The 23,569-nt window shown below is 36.5% G+C and overlaps 1 protein-coding gene across 1 annotated transcript; it reads right to left on the bottom strand.

The window, feature by feature from the left end:
- Positions 1 to 18,262: 18,262 nt before the first annotated feature.
- LOC145802963 (uncharacterized) lies at positions 18,263 to 23,239 on the bottom strand. The gene is made up of 6 exons (XM_082895948.1): positions 23,211 to 23,239; positions 22,969 to 23,073; positions 22,494 to 22,895; positions 22,333 to 22,413; positions 22,196 to 22,253; positions 18,263 to 18,561 (listed from the first exon to the last, which is right to left on the bottom strand). The coding sequence occupies exons 2-5, from the start codon at positions 23,023 to 23,025 to the stop codon at positions 22,200 to 22,202; spliced, it is 594 nt and encodes a 197-aa protein (XP_082752074.1). The 5' UTR covers positions 23,026 to 23,073; positions 23,211 to 23,239; the 3' UTR covers positions 18,263 to 18,561; positions 22,196 to 22,199.
- Positions 23,240 to 23,569: the final 330 nt, after the last annotated feature.

Raw genomic sequence — 23,569 nt, 5'->3', positions numbered from 1 at the left:
TGTCTAGGATTAGCCGAGCCTATCTTAGCGACATTTTGTATGCGATGCATTAGGCACTTCACATGGACTTGGATCATGCATGTTTGCTAACAAGTTCTTTGTTTTGGCACGGAGTACTATGTAAGTATTTCCGCTTTAGCATATCGCATGAGTGTGAATGTTACCATGACAGCATGCTTAACATGTGGCTAGATGCTTATGTGTTAAACTATTTTGAATGCCTGTGGGTGAAGGCCGGATTGTTTGAGTTGGAAAAACTCGTTGAAATCCGTGTTTTAGCCTACTTGCGAGTAGCAAATTCCAAAGCATTTTCAAACCAAACGGATATGCAATGTTTATTTCCAAATTAGGCAATCTAGTCTATACTTGTTTGCTGTGAGCATAACATAGTAATTCTAGGCTAATAAATGGAATAAGAACACGTAAAGTTTTCAAAAACGGATATCACGGTTAGTAGAGGCCGGTCTTCGGACCGGGCGAAAGGGGGTGCTCATAGCTGACCTTCCCCGATCGTACCCAAGCTCCCGAGCCGAGACAACTCCGGTGATGACGGACATGTGGCCTTCGGCACCGAGTCAGGGTTTCCTAAATTCTCCCATAAAAAATATTTAGGTGGCGACTCTGTATCTGGCAAAGCAGTCCATGTTTGGCACTACTTTTTCAAAAATCTGTTTCTCAAAACGATTTGCCAGATTTGGACTCTTTGGTTCAGATTAAGAACCGTGACACAAATCGAGAGTCCGAACTGTAGCACGGGGCCCTCCGCGGGCGCGTCTACACTATTTCAAGAGATGGAAAGGTAAGGTGCTTTTCTACCTTAGTCTCCTCAAGGTGGCCTATATCCTAATCGAGAAAAATCCGAACAAAGTCCCCACTGAATAAATGATCGGTGAGAAGTATGCTGTTCATCTTGAAAAAATCAAGAAATACAACACAAATGAGTATAAATGTCGGTATTATCTTTTGAATTGTCTTTTGGATCAATTTTATGATTATTATGATACTACTTACACCACTGCCAAAAAAATTTAGAAAGCCTTGCATAATAAATATGACACTAAAGAGGCAGGCGCCAAAAAATACGCTACAAGCCATTTTTTCCACTATCAGATGATAAATGGAAAATCAGTGGTGGAGCAAGTTTAAGATTTTCAAATGCTAGTGGCTAAAGTTAGATCCAAATGCATCAAAATTGGAGATAATCTTCTTGTGAAAGGTATTATTGACAAACCACCATCATCTTGGAGGAAGTTTTAGAAGTCAATGTGTCATAAGCAAAAAGAGACGTCCTTGGAGACTCTAATCACACAAATTCGGGTGGAGAAGGAAGCACGAGGACAAGATGCACTTATGACACAAGAGTATTCCACTACAAACGTAAATTTAACTTATGGAAATACTTTACCTAAAGGTCGATTTCATAAAAATAGTCACTTGAAGCCAGTTAAGAAAATTTGGAAAAATACTAGAAGGCCGCAAAATAAAAATTACCCGAGGCAAAAGAAATGGAACCAAGAACCCCCTTTATAAGATCTAACAAATGTGACATGTTTTGTGTGTGGCAAAAGTGGGCCTATTGCTCAAACTTGCAAATTCCAGAAACAACAGACTCGACCGCAAGCTAATGTTACCCAGGAAACATTTGTGGCTATGATTACAGATATTTTTATGGTTCAATCTTTGGAAGGGTGGTGAGCAGCTCTGGTGCCCATAAGCATGTCTGCTATGATAAAGATTGCTTCAAAGATTTTACTCCTTTTAATAAAGAGAGGACTGTTATGCTTGGTGACTCAAGTTTAACCAAAGTGCTCGGGTGTGGGGATGTTGAGCTGAAATTTACCTCTGGACATGTGCTTGTTTTAAAAGATGTGTTGTACACACCGACCATGAGGAAAAATTTGATGTCGAGTTATTTGCTCAACAAAGCTGGTTCAAGTAGACTATTGAATCTTACCAATAAGTAATCACTAGAAAAGACATATTTGTGGGAAAAGGATATGCATGTGATGGAATGTTTAAATTAAATATTGAGAATAAGAAAGCACATGTTTCTATTTACATACATTTTTGGAATGCTCATCTGTATATTATTAATAGTCAATATGTGGGAGTCATGAGTAGTTTAGGATTAATTCCCAGACTAACAAATAATTTTGAGAAATGTGACGTTTGCAGTCAAGCAAAAATAACTAAAAGGCCTCATAAAAGTATAGTGAGATATACTAAATTGCTAGAATTAATTCACATTGATTTATATGAATTTGAAGGAATTTTAACACATGGTGGAAATACATATTTTATCACTTTTATTGATGATTTTTCAAAATACACTTATGTATACTTGTTGAAAAATAAAAGTGATGATTTTGAAAATTTGAAAGAATTTCTTCTTGAAGTTGAAAATCAATTCGGTAAAAAAATTAAAAGATATAGAAGTGATAGAGGCCGGGAGTATGAATCTTTTGGATTCAACTCGTTTGCTCAGTCTTTGGGAATAATCCATGAAACTACTCCACTATATTCACCTGCATCTAATGGTGTAGTGAAAAGGAAAAATAGAACTTTAACTGATTTAACAAATGCTATGATAATTAAAGCAGGTACTCCTTCAAATTTGTAGGGAGAAGCAATTTTAATTGCATGTTATGTTATGAATAGAGTGCCACAAAAAAAAAAATTACACCTTTTGAGTTGTGGAAAGGGCATAAGCCAAATTTGGGATATTTGAGGGTTTGGGGTTGTTTAGCTTTTGTTAGACTTGTGGACCCTAAAAAACCTAAATTAGGTGTGAAAGCTGCTACTTGTGCTTTTCTTGGATATGCAACAAATAGTACAACCTATAGATTTTTTGATATTGAAAACAAAATAATTTTTTAATCAGGTGATGTAATTTTTCATAAAGAAAAATTTCCTTTTAAATCTAAAAATGGTAGAGGTCATGTGTGGGTAATTTTCCGACCACACTGTCCGCCCAGTAATCAGCTGGAGAGCACCGGCAGAATAAATGGCTTTAGCAAACCTGTAACAGAAAGAAAAAGGCTCCGGCGGTGGCTCTTCCACCCGGGGGCACTCCGACGATCAAGTCAGTATATCTCTCAAAGATAATCAACTGCTAAACTCACAAGCTTAAGTATAAAACTGCGTACCTTAAACCCACGGGGGTGCCTCTCTTTTATAGTTTACTCAATTCAAGTCCTACTAGAAGCCTGACTTCTATGGACTCCAATTCAGTGCTTACTTTGGATTCCTCAAGAGATAAAGATAAACTCCCTAAGAGTTTTATCCTTATCTTAGCAAAGTCTTCTTTTTTCTCTAGGACTCTTGTCCCTTATCCGCTTATCTCGGATTCCGATATCTTCGGAGATCACCTCGGCCTCGCCAAAGATAACCTCGGCATAACTACCAAGATACGTGGCGCCTCGGCTGACACGTCGGCATCACCATGCCACGTGTTGGTACTTAGAAAATATATCCCCACAGGTCAAAATTATCAAGAAAATATTTTATCTGAAACCGGATCCTCTACTTCTCTTTTACAAAACCCAGACACTGTAGTTTTTGAATCTAGAAAGAGTAAAAGAGCCAGATTAGAAAATATTTTGGCCCTGATTATCATGTTTTTAATGTGGAGGAAACTCAATTAATTTTACAAGAAGTTTTGGCATCTCCTGACTCTGTTTTTTGGAACAAGGCTGTAAATGATGAAATGTAGTCATTATTATCCAATAAAACTTAGGTATTAATAGATTTACCTCCAGGTTGTAAAATTGTTTGCTGTAAATGTGTAACGCCCTGAAAAATTGGGCAGGGTATATCTATTTATACAACAAACCCACCATATAGACAAACACATATATACTGCTAACTATTCCATACATCCATTTCCATTTAATCCCAAATGCCAAATACATGTTGTTCACATCCCAATGCCCCAGTTCCAATCCCAAGCATGCATTTTACAGCAAGTATGAAATGGAAACCAAATAGATAATAAGTGCCCTACAAGCTTACAAATTTATCCAAGAACATTCTTGGTTACACAAAATAAAGTTTCAACTCAATACAAATACAGCCCTGGGCTTACATTTAATAAATAACCATAAAACAAAAATGGAGCCTCAACTCCGAGTCCTCCCAAGTTAGTGCCTTGGCGGAGGCATATCACCTGTACCTGAAATGGTTCCCCTTATAGGGTGAGCCACAGCCTAGTAGAGACATACTACAGAACATATGGACCATGACAAGACTAAAGAGGAGTATGCTCATGCCATGCTCATGATAAAACAGTTTATCTCTCTTTCTATAAAGCATGCAATGCTGAGATGCAACAACAGATATGAAACTATTTCCATTTTAAACCATATCTGTCACATGAATACAGGCTCTGTAAATCTCTAGGTGAGTGTCTGCAAGTAGGTCCTAATGCACTACCACTGTCATTTTTACTAGTAAACTGCAAGGCTCGACACCTAACTGCGTGGTTCTATACCCCCTACCCAGATTTACTAAGTATTCATCTTTTCGCAAACAGATACATTTCCAAACATTTCTAAAAAACAGATACATTTCCAATGAAATGAATGTAATGCAATGCCCAATGCAACAAATGAGGAATGTGGTTCAATTTACCTAAGTCTCATGCATTTCTACAACAATCATGGTTATCCTCTACCGATAGGCCAAAACAGATATTTCTAAACAGATATTTAAACAATTAAATTCCAAAAATTTCGATAAATACAATCTATTCCACATCTCATCAAATATGAACAACTAAACTAGTTTTCATATCACAATTACGTCCGGTAACCTCTCAAGGTCCATTTCTAACCGTGTCGGTTTTATTCTAATAGATACATTAAGCAAAATAATACCGTCAATGCCCAAGAAAACATAATTTCCTTTCCAAACTCATTCTCCAAGCATTATTCAACTATGACATCCTATTTTGATCAAAAGCTCCAAAAGTTAAACATAATTCCTTTGTTTTCTTTAAAAATGCTTTTTTGGTCACAAACCAATAAAAATTTCAAAACCGATCGAATCGAAGTCCGTTTTTGTTCAAATTTAAAACATAGCTCTTTCATAACCTTACCAACATATTCCATGTTTACACTTTCACAATTTGGGCATCAACTCTTTATTTTTCTCAAAATTTCTCTTTTCAGCAAATAAATCACAAATTTTCTAAAATTTCTAATTAAATTATAAACAACTCTATGCTCCATATAATCAAGTAAAAATGCATAAAGAAGTGTAGTAAAAATCCTTACCTCAAGCCAAGAATCTTTCAAATTTTTCGGCAACATAAATTAAATCTGTTTGGAGCCAAACGACGCCTTTTCTGCCCTCCACGTTTTGATCCAAAGCACTAGGTGTCAAAAATGACTTACACTAGATCAGACCCATGAAAAACCAACATTGGAACTCTTTTTCTCTCTTTTTTTCCTCACGGCAAGAACCCAAAGTTGAACAAAATATCCTATTTGGTCACTTTTATATATATATATATATATATATATATATATATATTATAAACAAATATCTAACCATATATATATACACCTATATATATATATATATATCAATTTAAAAATATATTTCAACATCTTTAATGACAAAAGTAAATATAATATTTTCTCACTACAAAATATATTTCGTTTAATGGTACACACCATAAATATTCACATCTCTTTTATGGTAATCAAATAATAATAATAAAACCATAACAATATTTCATGGTTACTGACGAGTCATGATTCAATCAATTGGGTCCAAAATGAATGGAGTTTAATAATTCAATATAAATCCCTAACTGAGATTAAAGTATAAATTCAATTTGATTCAACTCGTTACGACCTTCCCCCCTTAAGGAATTTCATCCCCGAAATTTAAACTCGATAACCTCGCTGAATCAAAATCAATTAGAACCGTAGAAGCGCAATCATGGCATGATAACACAACCTCTCAATTAAACATAAGAAATTCACCATATTCCATAACATATACAATGTACATCCTAATATCAAAATAACATTTTTATTACAACTCTCAAACATCGATAAAAAGGTCCGGATACTTCTCATGGACTTCAACCTCACGTTCTCAAGTCGCCTCCTCAACCCCGTGGTGTCTCCACGACACTTTCACCAAGCGAATTGTCTTGCCACGCAAGACTTGATCCCTAGTGTCTAAGATTCTCACTGGTCTCTCCTCATAAAAGACATCCTCGTCCACCTCTAACTCAGTCCAATCCAACACATGTGATGGATCAGGCTCGTATTTCCGAAGTATAGAAATATGAAAAACATCGTGAACTCCAGATAATGGTGGCGGCAAGGCTAATCGATATGCCACTTCACCAATATGCTCCAAAATCTCAAAAGGCCCAATAAAGTGCGGAGACAACTTCCCCCTCTTCCCAAACATTATCAAACCCCGCTTAGGTGAGATCTTAAGAAATACATGATCCCCAACCTCAAAAGATAACGGCCTCCTCCTACGGTCATCGTAGCTCTTCTGACAACTCTGAGCTGTAACCAACCTCTTACGGATAAGAGCAATCTTCTCTGTTGTTTCCCGAACCAACTCTAGGCCTATCATAGGTGCATCATCCACCTCGGCCCAACACACTGGGGATCTACACGGTCAGCCATACAAGGCCTTAAATGATGCCATGCCAATACTCGACTGGAAACTATTGTTGTAGGCAAACTCCACTAAAGGCAAGTGTTTCTCTCAAGACCCCTTAAAATCAAGAACACAACCCCGAAGCATATCCTCTAGGATTTGAATAGTACGCTCTGATTGCCCATCAGTATGAGGATGATAGGCGGTGCTAAAAGTCAAGTTAGAGCCCAAGGCACTCTATAGGCTCTACCACAACCGAGCCATAAAACGTGGATATCTATTCGAGACAATAGTCAATGGAACCCCATGAAGTCAGACTATGTCTCGAATATAAAGGTCGGCAAGATGTTCTACGGAGTCACTCATGCGCATAGGTACAAAATGCGTTGACTTAGTCAGCCAATCCACAATCACCCAAATGGCATCACTACCCCGCTGAGTCCTCGAAAGACCCACAACGAAATCCTTAGTAACATGCTCCCACTTCCACTCAGCTATAGGCAAGGGTTGTAACAAACCCACTAGCCTCTAGTGCTCGGCCTTCACTTGCTAACAAGTAAGGCATCTCGACACAAACAATGCTACGTCCCTCTTTATTCCCTTCCACCAAAACTGGTGACTAAGATCATGGTACATCTTCATACCTCCCGGATGCACCGCAAGGTGTGAGTGATGAAACTCACGGAGTACCTCCTTCCGGTAAGACTCTGGCATAAAAAGTCGATCAACATATCTAATACTCGAATCAAAATGCACATTCAAACGCCCTCTCCACCTTACCACTAGAAATCTTCTCTCGAATGGTCTCAACCTCCGGATCACCCCTCTGTGCCTCAATAACTTGGCTCACTAGTGTAGGTTGTGCAACTGTAGTAAACAAGGTAGCCAACTCAACAAACTCATTAAGATGCAAGTCAAACTCGCCAATAGCACCCAACATCTCCTATTCCCGGACGACAATACAAGCTGCCCTGCCAGAGGATTTTCGACTCAAAGCATCAGCCACAACATTGGCCTTTCCGGGATGATAATGTAACTTGAAGTCATAGTCCTCCATGAACTCCATCCACCTCATCTGTCTCAGATTCGAATCCTTCTGAGAAAATAAGTACTTCAGACTCTTATGATCCGAGAACGCCTCGAATCTCTCACCATATAAATAATGCCTCCAGATCTTTAAGGCAAAGATCATTGCTGCTAACTCTAGATCATGAGTAGGGTAGTTCCTCTCGTGAATCTTTAACTGTCGTGAACCATAAGCAACTACCTTCCCCTCATATATCAAGACACAGCCTAAACCTTCCCGAAATGCGTCACAATATACAGTATAACCCAAACCCCTCTCCGGGATAATCAAAACTGGAGCAGTAGTGAGTCTAATTTTTAACTCCTGAAATGAATTCTCACAAGTCTCACTCCACACAAATTTGATTCCCTTCCTCGTCGGTCTAGTTAATGGAACGGCCATACTAGAAAAGTCTTTCACAAAACGGTGATAATAACCGGCCAATCCCAAGAAACTCCGGATCTCAAAGGCGTTCTTGGGTTGGCCCCAATCTTGTACTACCTCTATCTTGGAGAAATCCACAATCGCCCCTTCTCCAGATACCACATGGCCTAAGAACTTCACCTCTTTCGGCCAAAACTCACACTTTCCGAACGTTGCATATAATTGATGGACTGTAAGCAACTCCAACACGACCCATAAGTGTTCCTCATGCTCCTCCTCAGAGGGTGAATAAATTAGAATGTCGTCAACAAAGACAACCACAAAACGATCAAGATACTCACGAAAAACCCGATTCATCAGGTCCACAAACAAGGCCGATGCATTAGTCAACCCAAAAGGCATGACTAGGAACTCATAGTGGCCATACCGCGTACGGAATGCCTTCTTCGGGATGTCCTCCTCCCTCACCCTCAACTCGTGATAACCCGATCTCAAGTCTATCTTTGAAAAGCAAGAAAACCCCTTCAACTGATCAAACAGATCATCTATACGAGGCAATGGGTACTTGTTCTTAATAGTCACCCGATTCAGTTTCCGGTAATTAATACAAAGCCGTAATGTACCATCCTTCTTTTTGGAAAAAAGGGCCGGTGCTCCCCAAGGCGAAGTACTAGGGCGGATAAAACCTTTGTCTAGAAATTCCTGGAGCTGAATCTTCAACTAATCTTCAACTCACTCAACTCAGCAGGTGCAAACCTATACAGAGCCATGGAAATTGGTGTCGTGCCTAGCACTAGGTCAATAGAGAACTTAATCGCTCAGTGAGGTGGTAAACCAGAAAGATCCTCAGGAAAGACATCCAAGTACTCACAGACTACCCTCAGTAACTCAACCCGAACTATATCACTCTCTGCCCCCAAGAATGCAGCAAGAAAGAGGCTAAGCTCGCCCCGGCCACGCGGGTCACAAACCGACAACAAAGCCTTATCAACCCGATCTCCCAAGAAATAAAAGCAGTCACCGCTCAATGTACACACAGTAACCCTCTGACGGTAACAGTCTATAACAGCCCGATACGTAGACAACCAATCCATACCTAGTATAACATCAAAACTCAACATATCAAGCAAACAAAAGAAAATGGAAGTCGACAACCGGCAACCTCTATATCACAACCCCGACATCCTTGTTCTAACACAATCTCACCTCCAACCAGTGACTCTATGCAGAGTGACAATGCTAGCCGAGACAACTCTAACCCCAATGCCAATACAAATGCAGATGAGATAAAGGAATATGATGCACCCATGTCAATCAATACATTGGCAATAGAATTTCAAAACAAGAAGGTACCTTTCACAACCGAAGATGCTGGCACTACCTCTGGCATGGTAACAGCATACACACGCCCAGTAGGTCTCTGATCCACCTGCTCCCCTCTGGAAGCATAAACCGGATGTACAAACTAAGCCGAAAAGGCTCCCAGAGTGGCCCTCGAGGCCTGTGCTGACTGTGCTGGCTGGTGACTCTGAGCCTGCCTCGATCTAAATGCACCAGGTGTGCCACCTAACTGTGGACAGTACCTCTTCATGTATCTTTCCTGTCCACACCGAAAGCAAGTCAAAGACTGCCCCCTCCCCTGACTCTAGCTTGGTAGGCAGATTGAAGAAAGAACAGACCGCTGTCCTCTCCCCTTCTGTGGGTAATAAAAGGACTTGTGACCCAACTGGCCACACTTGAAACAAGAAAATCCTCCCTGGCCACTTCTCCCTGCCCCTGAACTCGACACTGGAAAAGTGGACCTAGACTGTGCCCCATGAGACTACTGTGGTGTAAAACCCCTCTGCCTCTTGTTGTCTCGGGCCTCACCCTACATCTCCTGGCCTCTCTGCCTGAAACCCCTCATCTCCCTCTCTCTAGCTCCTAATCGGGTTTCCATATGTGCCACTGCCTTAACAAGACGATTGTAATCCCTCGTCATAGACCCACCCATACAGTAAGTAAGCTCATCTCTTAGTCGAGTCTCAAACTCGATACAACGACGCTCTCCTGTCGCCAGAAGCTCAGGAGCAAATTTGGACAAACTAGCAAAAATGGCCTCGAACTCCACCACCGGTGTACCAAGCTGCTGTTTGAGGTTCTTGAACTGTTCCCTCAACCACTCTCTAACACTCGAGGCAGATACTTCTCTTGAAAAGCATTGACAAAGGGCTTCCAAGTCACCCCAATACGTCCTCGCCCGTATTTCCACCACTGACCCGCTTCTCCCTTCAGCTGAAAGGATGCCAAGGTCACTCTCAGAGCGTCATCCTCAATGTCTAGCATCTCAAACGTCTTAACTGTCCACTCTAGCCACTCATCAGCCTTCAGTGGCTCCTTAGGATCTCCCACAAAAATATCCAGATTGGTCCGAAAAAACTCCCTTTTTAGCAGTAGTGGTCATGTCTCTGCAACTAGGGTAGCCTTGGCAGCTGGGCCTGTGCTAGGTTTTCAACCCTCAGTATGTTCAGTGCCCCTTTTATCTCTCGTGCCAAAGCACCCATGGCCTATTGCCCAGCTGGCTCTGCCACATTTGTCTGCCATGTCCCCTCCTCCTACACCGGAATCCCATCTGGTATTGGCATCTCGTGCCTCCTAGGCCTACCACTGCCCCTTCCGCGTCCTGACATTCTAATAAAGGTAACACTCGAGATTAGCACAAATCACAATTGTGCCAAAGCTAACTCACTCACGTCCTAAGGCAATGGATAATAGTTAATTCATTCTACATAAGCACATAGTCACATAAGCACATACAGATTTTCTTTCTAGATAATGATTGTCCCATGACGTTCCTAGAGTTCCAATTAGAAATAGCAATGATCAAGTGCTCTTCTAACTGGACTTCCAGGAACTCACAGACCCAATCAACATCTCAGAAATCAAACCCTATACCCATATAATCACATAAGTATGTTATCACATAACCCCTCATCATACAGATATCTCTATCAAGCGAGATAAACCCACTGTGGTACTAACCACTCCCTACGTACCCAAAGTATTCAAATCGGGTACGCTCTGATACCATGTTGTAACGCCCTAAAAAATTGGGCAGGGTATATCTATTTATACAACAAACCCGCCAGATAGACAAACGCATATATACAACTAACTATTCCATACATCCATTTCCATTTAATCCCAAATGCCAAATACGTGTTGTTCACATCTCAATGTCCCAATTCCAATCCCAAGAATGCATTTTACAACAAATATGAAATCGAAGCCAAACAGATAATAAGTGCCCTACAAGCTTACAAATTTATCCAAGAACATTCTTGGTTACACAAATAGAGTTCAACTCAACACAAATACAGCCTTGGGCTTACATTTAATAAATAACCTTAAAACAAAAATGGACCCTCAACTCCGAGTCCTCCCAAGTTAGTGCCTTGGCGGAGGCATATCACATATACCTGAAATGGTTTCCCTTATAGGGTGAGCCACAGCCCAGTAGAGATATACTACACAACATATGGACCGTGACAAGACTAAAGAGAAGTATGCTCATGCCATGCTCATGATAAAACAATTTATCTCTCTTTCTATAATGCATGCAATGCTGAGATGCAACAACAGATATGAAACTATTTCCATTTTAAACCATATATATTGCATGAATACAGGCTTTGTAAATCTCTAGGTGAGTATCTGTAAGTAGGCCCTAATGTAGTACCACTGTCATTTTTACCAGTAAACTGGAAGGCTCGACACCTAACCGCGCGGTTCTATACCCCCTACCCAGATTCACCAAGTATTCATTTTTTCGCAAACAGATAAATTTCCAAACATTTCTTAAAAATAGATACATTTCCAATGAAATGAATGTAATGCCATGCCCAATGTAACAAATGAGGAATGTGGTTCAATTTACCTAAGTCTCATGCATTTCTACAATAATCATAGTTATCCTCTACCGATAGCCCAAAACATATATTTCTAAACAAATATTTAAACAATTAAATTCCAAAATTTCTGATAAATACAATCTACTCCACATCTCATCAAATATGAACAACTACAGTAGTTTTCATATCATAATCACGTCCGGTAACCTCTCAAGGTCCACTTCTAACCGTGTCGGTTTTATTCCAACAGATACATTAAGCAAAATAATATCGTTAATGCCCAAGAAAACATCATTTTCTTTCCAAACTCATTCTCCAAGCATTATTCAACTATGACATCCTATTTTGATCAAAAGCCCCAAAAGTTAAACATAATTCCTTTATTTTCTTTAAAAATGCTCTTTTGGTCGCAAACCTGTACAAATTTCAAAACCGTTCGAATCGAAGTCCGTTTTTATTCAAATTTAAAACATAGTTCTTTCTTAACCTTAACAATATATTCCAAGTTTACACTTTCGCAATTTGGGCATCAACTCTTTATTTTTCTCAAAATTTCTCTTTTAAGCAAATAAATCACAAATTTTTCAAAAATCCTAATTAAATTATATACAACTCTAGCTTCAGATAATCAAGTAAAAGCACATAAAGAAGTATAGGAAAAATCCCTATCTCAAGCCAAGAAGTTTTCCAATTTTTCGGCAATAGAAATTAAATCTGTTCGGAGCCAAACGACACCTTTTCCGCCCTCTACGTTTTGATCCAAAGCACTAGGTGTCAAAAATGACTTACACTAGATCAAACCCATGAAAAATCAACATTGGAACCCTTTTCTCTTTTTTTTCCTTACGGCAAGAACCCAAAATTGAACAAAATATCCTATTTAGTCACTTATATATATATATATATATATATATATATATATATATATATTATAAGCGAATATCTAACGATATATATATACACACATATATATATCAATTTAAAAATACATTTCAACATCTTTAATGACAGAAGTAAATATACTATTTTCTCACCATAAAATATATTTCGTTTAATGGTACATACCATAAATATTCACAACTCTTTTATGGTAATCAAATAATAATAATAAAATCACAACAATATTTCATGGTTACCAACGGGTCACGATTCAATCAATTGGGTCCAAAATGAATGGAGTTTAATAATTTAATATAAATGCCCAATTGAGATTAAAGTATAAATTCAATTTTATTCAACTCGTTACAAAATGGGTTTTGAGGAAAAAACTTAAACCGAATGGAACTATTGATAAATATAAAGCAATGCTTGTTGCAAAAGGTTTTAAACAACAAGCAAATCTTGACTTTTTTGATACATTTTCTCCGGTTACTAGAGTTACATCCATTAGATTATTAATTGCAGTGGCTGTAATTCATGATCTAAAATTTCATCAAATGGATGTTAAAACAGCCTTTTTAAATGGAGACCTGAATAAAAATTTATATGGATCAACCTAAGAGTTTTGTGGAACCTGGTCAAGAAAGCAAAGTGTGCAAGCTAGTTAAATCTAAATATGGCTTAAAACAGACCCTTAAACAGTGGCATGAGAAATTTGATTCCTGTGTGATTGAGAATGGATATAAAACTAATAAATGTGATAAATGCATCTACTATAAATCTGAAGAAAATTCACATGTCGTTATTAATCTCTATGTGGATGATTTACTTATATTTGGCTCTAATTTGCATATCATCGTGGAAACTAAAAATATGTTTAGTAGCCATTTTGATATGAAAGATCTTAGTGAGGCTAATTATATTTTGCGAATGAAAGTTACCAAAACCTATGATGGTATATTTCTTGATCAGTAGCATTATGTTGAGAAAATTTTGAGAAAATATAATTTTTATAAGTACAAGCATGTTCTTACTCCTTTTGATCCTAATGTGCATTTATTTCCTATTGAAAATGATGAGAATATAATTAATCAAAAGGAATATGCTAGTATGATTGATAGCTTACGTTATGTGACTGACTGTACTAGACCTGACATTGCCTATGCAATTGGAGTACTTAGCAGGTTTACTAGCAAGCCTAGCAGTAATCACTGGCTAGCCATTGAGCGGATTATGAAATATTTATCTGGTACCATAAAATATGGCTTGTTTTATAATAAGTATCCTGCAGTACTTGAAGGTTACAGTGATGCTAATTGGAATACCTTGTCAGGTGATTCACTATCAACCACTAGTTACTTATTTGCCTTGGGAGGTGGTGCTATAAGTTGGAAATCGAAAAAATAAACCATTATTGCTAATTCAACAATGGATGCTAAACTTATTGCTAGCTACAGCTAGTGAAGAAGCAAATTGGTTAAGAGATTTGTTAAAGGAAATCTCTTGTTGGGAAAAATCGATTCCACCTATATTGATTCATTGTGATAGCACCGCAACAATTGATCAAGTTAATAACCGTTATTATAACAGTAAATCCAGACCTATCAGAAGAAAACACAGTACTGTAAGATCTTATATGAATAATGGCATCATAAATGTGGATTATATTAAATCTGGTGATAATCTTGTAAATCTATTAACTAAGGGCTTAGCAAGAGATAGAGTCTGGAATACATTGAAGGAGATGGAATTGAAGTGCATTGAATATAGTAGGAGCCATGTATGAGGATACTCAACCCAAGGACCAGAGATCCTGTAACTGGGTTCAATGAGAAGAACGATCATATGATGGCCGTGAGAAATACACTAAATTCCTTTTTTCCCTCCCCTATGATGCAAGTGCATTTATCCTGTAACGTTGTAGAGATTGAGTTATTAAAAAAACTCTTAATGAATTTCTGTAACTCTTATTGAGTGGGTTGTCATAGTTACAGGAGCACCCTTGACAGAATTTACCTATGTAAATGTGGTAGTGGGGCCGCTACCTATGAGATTTGAGCTAATTCTCAAACACACTCATGAATCCTGGAATCACACAAGGCCGTAATGTGTTGGCTCTTAAAGCTTATGTAAACACTTGGAATATTATGTGTTTACAATAATTATTTATTTCCCTAACCAGTCATAGTTCAATGCTGAGCATACTATTGGCTCTGGAGTAGATATTATTGTTTCACTAGTGGAGGTTCAATGCAAAGCACACCTACCATGATGCATAATATCCTTGTTTGCCTAATAATCTCAGAATTTGTTACCTATAATATTAAAATAGGTGGAGGAATGTTAAAAGATATTTTAATATTATAATTTGTTATAGGTTTGATTTTCTTTTCTTTTCCTCCAAGTTTTCTTCTCCTATAAATTGAGCTAACCTCTTATCTTGGAAAATAAAAAAAGTTTTTGTTGTTTTATTATGTTTGTGTAAGATTATCAGGCAAATAAAAAAGGGTGTATGCGATAAAGTTTTGGGTTCAACCAATTGTACAGTATTGGTGAACCATAAAACTTAGTCGGGCTGTTGTATCTTAGGGAAGACAAGTCAGAGTTTTTTCTGCTGCACCAATGTGAGGCTTTGCCTAACCGTAGAGGGCTTGATTCTCCTTAAAGAGAGCGAATTTCCCGCTCCTCAGCCCTTTCAATAGTTATTGTAATTTTTATTATTTGTATTTTTCTGATATTTTATTTGTAATTATCACCAACATATATGATACTGGGTATTTGGAATTAATATAAAAAAAATCTATGTAAATTCACTATATGTTTGGTGGAAGTCCCCAATGGGGCATGGTTTTTAAACAGTTAGTTTATTATCCATTAAAGTGGAGAATATTGGCATCAAAACCCATTAGAAATCATGGCTTGACATCAATAGCTAGTTTGCATCTGTTTGGCATCATAATGTGCTTTCAGCTCAAGGTTGATTGCAGGGTTACCTGTTCTGTACACAGGATTTAGAAGTGGTTGAGCAGAAGTTATTATGCACATCAAAATCTAGTTGGCCGAGGATAGTTGCATTCACTAAGCCATGGATTGGCATTTAATAATTCTTCACTAGTTGGATGATTTGTTTGTGACAAACATGAAGTTGATTGCGAAAAAATTGGTTGGATAAATCCCAACCTAATATTGTACACACATGTGGGTGCTTGTGTATTGATATATAATGAATTTAAAAGAAAATGATAATTTTCCTGAAGATGCTTAATTATGATCGGATAGTATTTCCACTCTTTGGATTTAGTCAAGTACCGCATTTTCTTCTTCTTCTTCTTCTTCTTCTTCTTTCAAAGTAGAACCCGTAATATATAACTGGGACTTACTAGATTAATCTTCCAGGGATAGGGAGGACGTTCTTGAAGCAACGTGCTAAATTTTATGACTCTCCTTTGGAAGATGCATTCCGAGTGATGTGAAAATTTTGTTCTCATTGCAAAATAAGATGTCGTTTCCTAAGCACCACAGAGGAATAGCCAAGCTATGATCTCTTGCTGAAATATGTTGGTTGCAAATTGCAACTGAGTTTGAACCCAGACATAGTTTCTCTCTTGGGGCATGGTCACGATGGCCATGCATGCTTTGTGTGTTAGCAGAACCAGTATAACTATAAAGGGTTTGGTTTCTTTTAAGTTGGTTAATTCAATTTGAGAGAGCATTTAGGCTTGGTAGGCTCATATTGAATAGAATATTCATGCAAAACGTTAAGATAATCAGACATCGATAACTATATGTTTAAATCAAATTTGTATTATAAAAAATAGAATGCTATTATTGAAATTATATTTATCATAGCTACCGATATCTAATCATCTTATTTTTTGCATAAATATTTTACTCAATAAGTTTTAAAAAGTGAACAAGTCGGATCACTGAAATTGGTTTAAAAAATGGGCCTACCAAGCAGTGGCGAAACCAAGAAAATTGTTTAGAGGGCACTTATTAATTACAATTTCGAACTTTTTTTTTTAATATTTATAATCAATAACAATAGGTAATAATTTTTTAAATTAATATTAAGTACAAAATATTAAATATTTAATATAAAAGTTTTATTTCTTTATTTATTTGTTTATTACAATTGACCTTGTGAAAGATGTAACAATTCAGATTTTTAATTATTCTGTAAAATTTATACTAATATTATTTAATCACAGTCAGGAAAATATACGATTGATTTTGTATTATTATGTGTAATTTTATAAAATAATATAATTAGTAAAAAAATTTAGGGGTCAAAGTATAAATAATAATAATAATAATAATAATAATAATAATAATAATGGGTGTGATAGTAAAATAAATAATTAATTTTCTATTGATATACAATAAAGTATAATTTAATTAAGAATTAATTTATTTATATAGTTATATTAAAAAATTGAATCAAAGTGTAATTACCTTAAATATTTATTAAAGATAGAAACGAATTCATAAAATTTATTATCTAATCTCTGGACAAGATACGAGCCACGTATGTGCTACCTCCCTATGTATAGGGTGGAGGTGTTTCACCTGCGCGGAACAAAAGGAAAAGAAAGAAAAGGAATGAAAGAAAGGAAAAAATAATAAAAGTTAAGAGAGTTTTTGACAGTGGAAAGAAAGAGTAAATATTACTTTCACTGCTGGAAATTAGACTTTTAGTGGCGTTTAAAAAACGCCGCTATATCTATCAAAAACGCCGCTAATTCCTTTAGTGGCGTTTAGTACCAAACGTCGAAGCTGCGGCCGTCGCTGTATCTTTGCGACGGTTTAAAAACGCCGTGATATTAGTATAGGAGGCGTTTTAATAAACGCTGCCAAATGTCCCACTATACACTTGCTGACGTCACCAACAATATTTAGCGACGTTGTTGAAACGCCGTGGTATCTGTTTTCAAAAAATATTGACAGTTTAGAAGGCGTTTGTAGAAACGCCGTCATATCCCCTCTTTTTTTTTTGTTGAAAATTGTACTAATTTTTATTTGATTGAATTAAAAAAATACCTGTAGTAATACTGACATATAAAATATTAACTCTCATTCAAATAACAAAAATGAAACATTAATTCAGTTTCTTATTCAATTAATATCCAACTTCCATTCAAATACCTGTAATAAATAAAAAATAACTAACATATAAAATAATAACTCCCATTGAAATAATAAATGAAGCATAAAATAATCCCTTGACAAAAAATAAAAAGCTCAAAAACGGTTTTAGCATTATAAACCAAACAATGAGTTTGGTCCATTTACATCCGAACTTCCAATACAATGCTATCATGGATACCCTTTTCAGCTATGGAGAAAGTACTAAATGGAGCAAAGATGATAAAACAAAAACCAAGTATAGAAGAGTTTTCAGATAAACACCCAGTTTCTTAAGACTTGGCTTTCATTTCTTGGAAGATGGTTTAATAAACTTCAGAATAATAATCCAAGCATCTGCAATGTATAGTCTATAATGGAAAGTACACGGATATTACTCCAGATTTGAACTACATATATAGTAAATGATAACAGGAAAAAAGTAACATGTTGACAAAGAGTGTCTAGTGGGCAAAATAACCTCTGGCAGCTGTATTCAATTCTGTTATACAGAGATTTCCCATCTAAATTGTCAATCAATGGTTTTGCAAGTAATCAAAACTCAGGCTGCTGACAGTAGTAAGGGGCCTGCATGACAGTCAAATTAATTGGAATTCATTAGATTTAGATACAGAAGTTGCACGAGGAAACAACGAGGAAACAGGTGGAATAGAATTTAACTTCCATATACAAGATATGAAATTACTGATATAGAATTTAAAATTTGAACTCATAATACACCATTTGAATATATCAATCCTCTATTTATTTTCTGGATCAATTTCTTGGTATCCAGTTCTAATACTTAGACTTTCCCTAACTGGGATGTAGAGTTTGATTTATTAAAATAAAAGTAAAACATAATAGAATGGTTATTCTTTGTTCTTTTATAAAATAATTATTCTCTTAAAAAGGTAAATAATTATTTTAAATTCTAGGTTTGTAGTGTGATTGCTTCAGTAAACAAAACTAGCTTGGGGCAACTCATCCCAGTCAAGATCACTAATGTGTCAGTAATACAATATAGTAAGAGAACCTATGTCAACATTAGTGTGTCCTTTGGCATAGACCCCCACAAACTTCCACTTGGCCATATGATAAGCATTTATACCATTTGGTTCATGCTCTGCCCCTGACTTGACTTCATTCAATCCTAATTCTCACACATTCCACCTTCCCCAAATTAGAGCTGTCAAACTGAGTTAAATAGTGGATTCTTTAAACTCAATTTAAAAACCTAACAAACATTTTGAACCAATCTCAAATAAGTACAACTGAACATGATTCCAACACAGAGGAAGTTGGTTTGTTTGCATGCCTGCCCCAAATAAATAAAAATCAACATTAAAAATTATTCAACATTCTATCCAAACCAGGCCTTTTCTGTTACAGCAGGGCAGGTAGAGCAGGGGCAGGTGGGGAAGGCAAAAGGCAAAAAAGAGAAAAGATGCTGACCAAAAAGTATGTGGAGGCAAAAAGTGACATCACGCAAGCTGGCTCTTGTCCAAATCTGACAAGTGAACATCAACCTAATTTTCAGATTGCAAAGTTAATCCAGTAATTGCAAAAACACCACACAAGCTAACAATAGTCATCTCATTAAAATTGTTCAATAACATTTCACAATAATTCACACCACCCTACATGTTTATTATAACAGCAAAAAACACCACCCTCTCTCTCTCTCTCTCGTGGTCTACTTTCTCTCTCTAGTTTGTCATCCGGACTCGAAGCAAACGTTAAATCTAGCTCTCAAATGAAACCAAGAGGAGAAGAAATTGGACAACATTTTGATATATTATATAACATAGTTTTATACTATAATATTAATATAATATATAGGTAAATAACTATATTATAATTATAATAATACCAACTACAGGACCAAAACCTGGGTATAAAGCAAGCACATCAACAAAAATGGCTGTTTGACTTTTGTGGTTCCCATTTTACCCATCAACCACACATTGGGTTTTATTAGTAGTTAGGGGCTGTTTAGGATTGGAGCTTCTGCTCAAGCACTAAGAGAATCTTTGCACCCGATATTGAGGCAAAAACTGGTATACTGTTCTATGGAAATTGCTATTAAAGAATGCATATGGTGATGGTTTGGTGTCATTTTTTGTTTTGTCGCCACAACCTCTTCTTTCTTCCTACAAATAGGATGGGAAAAAAAAGGGAGAAAGAAAAATAAAGGGCAAGATAAAAGAAAAGAAAATAGAAAACTTGGCTTCTTCTAGACTTTATTATTAGTCAGTGTTTTCTAGTTACTCTTGGTGTCTAATAACTGTTACATGAACTACAGGAACTTTGGGAAGAAAACTTGAGTATGTTTCTCAACTAATTGTACCCACATAATTTATCTAGTTCTTTATAGCATTGAGTATGTTTTCCACCTAGGAAAATTTAGTATATAATTATCTAGCAAATTGAGGACTACATAGATAAACTAAGATTCTTGTTCATAAATTCTGTGGTAGATAAATTCTGAAGAGAGCTAAAACAACATTGATAAGTAAAGTACGAAGATGATGTGTAAACAACATTTATACTGTCCCACTGTGGTAGATAAATTCTGAAGAGAGCTAAAACAACATTGTCCCACTTGTGTTAGATAAATCCGAATTCCAAAGAGAGCTAAACAACTTTAAAATGATGATTGATAAGTAAAGTACGAAGATGATGTGTGGAAGCCAAGTGTGTAACAGACTAGACAGTAGACACAGATTGCCAAAAAGTGTAGGTGTTTTTTGGCAATGGCATCTTCTTAACTTGGAGTGACTGACATGCGTTGCCACGTATAAAGTGGGTAGGAAGTGTTTGGAATGTTTTGTTTGTAAATTGTGATCATACTTTCATTCCCTCCCTCCTCAAACGAGATATATACTTTTCCAGATTTTGACATTTTGTGGAGGAGTTGGGGGGAATCTGTAACTGTTTAAAAGAAAACAAAATGATTCTTGGGCATTTGTTTAATAGTCAGATTCCAGTACCAAAACCGAATCTCAACTCATAGCTAAAAGAAAAACTGTCCCAAATAATATTAAGAAATAAAAAATAAAAAATGCTATACTTCAACTGTTTACTTGTATTTTATAATAATAATAATAGTATCATTGCAATGGTGCCTGACAATATAGAAAGTTACAAAAAGAAAAGAAAAGAGGATGATGTATAGCAATTGTTGAGGGGAAAAAAATTGACACATATGTATGGAAAATGTCTCGTAACTCAAATTTTGTGGCTCAAAAGTGGCTCAAATGGCCAAAACGACGTCGTTTTAGCCATTTTTATGTTGTTCTGTACTCAAAACGACGTCGTTTTGGCCATTTGAGCCACTTTTGAGCCACAAAATTTGAGCTACGTAGCATTGTCGCATATGTATATATTCACCCCCACCAAATCAACCACTCAAAAAAGAAAGTTCATGTCACGAGTCACAAACATCTGTTTTTTTGGCACTAACGTTCTCGTGACTCTCGTGTCTCTTTTTTAATTGAATTCTTCTACATGATTTGACAAACAAAACAGTTCCACTGTTTGTGGGTTTGATGGTGGTGGTGGTCTCATCTGTCCCAAGAGCATTTATATCCATGTTCACAGTAATCCCACTATACTTTTGGACATATCTAAGCATTGCCAGACCAAAGCAAAAGAAAAAGAAAATTAAGAGCAGAGGAATACTGATGGTGATTTGGAGAAATTGTTACTGCTCTCGAGAGCTTTTAGAAAGCGGCAAAATAAGCTGTAATAAACAACCAACCAACCAACCAACCAACCACACACCAAAAGCAAAACCATAAAAGATGCCAAGTGAAGAAGGAAAGGACTACCAGTAGTGGGTATATCTATCATATTATATATGCACATATATAAGTACAATATTTCTCTAAAAGACAGAAAAAGCATTTTAAAAAAAAAAAGAAAAAAAAAGGGAAGAAGATGGTGATTTGGATCAGGAAGGATGAACAAGAATCTTTAGATCAGGAAGGGTGAACAAGAATCCTTTCATCAAAGAAATTGTTCCTTAAGAAGCTTGTGAAGAAGGATGAAGATGATGATGAGGAGGAGGAGGAGGGTAGTTCTTCAAGCTCATCATAGAAGTCATATTCTTCTTCTAACATCATTCTCAACTCAAAAAAGCATTTGCCTAACATGTCTTTAACACTATTGATTTATGAATATTATTATCAGCTTAAACTAGTGATGTTAGTACTTTTACCTTGTTAGTTCTTCTTCTTCTTCTTCTTCTTCTTCTTCTCTTTCTTTGAAAGGTGAACCTATATTTAATCAGAACAAGTATTTTAATTAATAAGATATTGTATTGTCAAAAAAAACTTTGATTAAATGATTGCTCACCTCTTGGGATGAAAATGCATGAGATTGTTGTTGATGTGACATTGGCCGTACAGCGGGATGACTACTAAGTGAATCAACAACCTATCATTCAATAAGAGGCTTAAGTTGTATAGTAGCTCTGGGCAATTTAAACTAATAACTAGTAAAAATAATGAAAATACCTGCTGCCTATGTAATGGGTTCGAGGGTGCAACAGCTGGTGCAACGGGCACGCCCGCAGCTTGCAATTGAGATTCCAAAATCTCAATTCGTGACTGAAAATCTGCGCGTATAGCTTGAATTTGTTTCTCCATTACGTCATTCATCTTCGACTCTAACTGCATTTGATACCGTTGAAGTTGCTCTTCAACTTGTTCTTGAACTCGAGTTTGGAAGATATGATTCTGCTCTTGTGACTGCCTATATCTACCTCCAAAAACATCGGTGGGGGATGGTCCCAATCCAAACGTCCGAACACGACCAGGTCGCTCCGGCCCCATAACTTGTGTGAAAATATGTTCATTTAATGCAGCAGGGTCCGAAGAAGATCCCTCCATGTGCTCCGTTAGCTCATTCATTTGAGTCTGCAATTTTGAATTCAATAATTAGCATCCAATATAAATCATATTAAAAGTCTAATAAAGTAGTATCACATACCATAACTTCATTAACTGAATCACTATTGGAAGTACCATCTTTCATGTATGCGGCCATCCACACCTGTGGCCGACTAGCAGGAACCCCATTGTTTTTCTTTGTCTCCTGTAAATAAAAGATAGATAAAACAAAACATGTAAGACAAAGATGAGAAGATGAATTTTAAAGATAATAAATTTCAATCTTCAATCTTATACATACTAAACTTAATTTAGTTTAGTTATAAGTTGAGCTAATTATACCTCCACTCGAACTATTGAGAAAGGCTTTCGGCCTGTGATTTTTTTATCTATTTGGACTATTATCAGTATACATGCACATATTAGCTATATGGTTGTTAACTTTTGAACAACCTTTGGATATATTATTTTCTGCATCACTTTTTTTTTTTTAAACTTATTTAGGATGCTTTACTTTCCAGCCTACCTCGCCTATCAGATCAGAAGTTTTATATCATCATTTCCCCGACTCTGCTTATTACAAAATTGTCATTGCTACTGGTATTATTTAACATTGCTATTCATATATTTGGTAGTATTATATCATCACAATAGAATTGACTAAAAAAAGTAATGAAATAACTAGTGCCTGATGCCAATAC

The sequence above is a fragment of the Camellia sinensis genome, chromosome 11 (genome assembly GCF_055761805.1).
Source record: "Camellia sinensis isolate YWXY chromosome 11, ASM5576180v1, whole genome shotgun sequence".
NCBI classification, from domain to species: domain Eukaryota; kingdom Viridiplantae; phylum Streptophyta; class Magnoliopsida; order Ericales; family Theaceae; genus Camellia; species Camellia sinensis.
This window is presented reverse-complemented; position numbering and strand designations above follow the sequence as displayed.

Bases quoted from the DNA above. Each gene is read 5' to 3' on its own strand.
- LOC145802963 (XM_082895948.1), bottom strand. From the start codon at position 23,025: ATGGCCGCATACATGAAAGATGGTACTTCCAATAGTGATTCAGTTAAT. The intron at 22,896-22,968 runs GTATGTGATACT...TCAAAATTGCAG, and splicing joins ATTCAGTTAATGAAGTTATG to ACTCAAATGAATGAGCTAAC. The intron at 22,414-22,493 runs GTATTTTCATTA...ATTGAATGATAG, and splicing joins ACCCATTACATAGGCAGCAG to GTTGTTGATTCACTTAGTAG.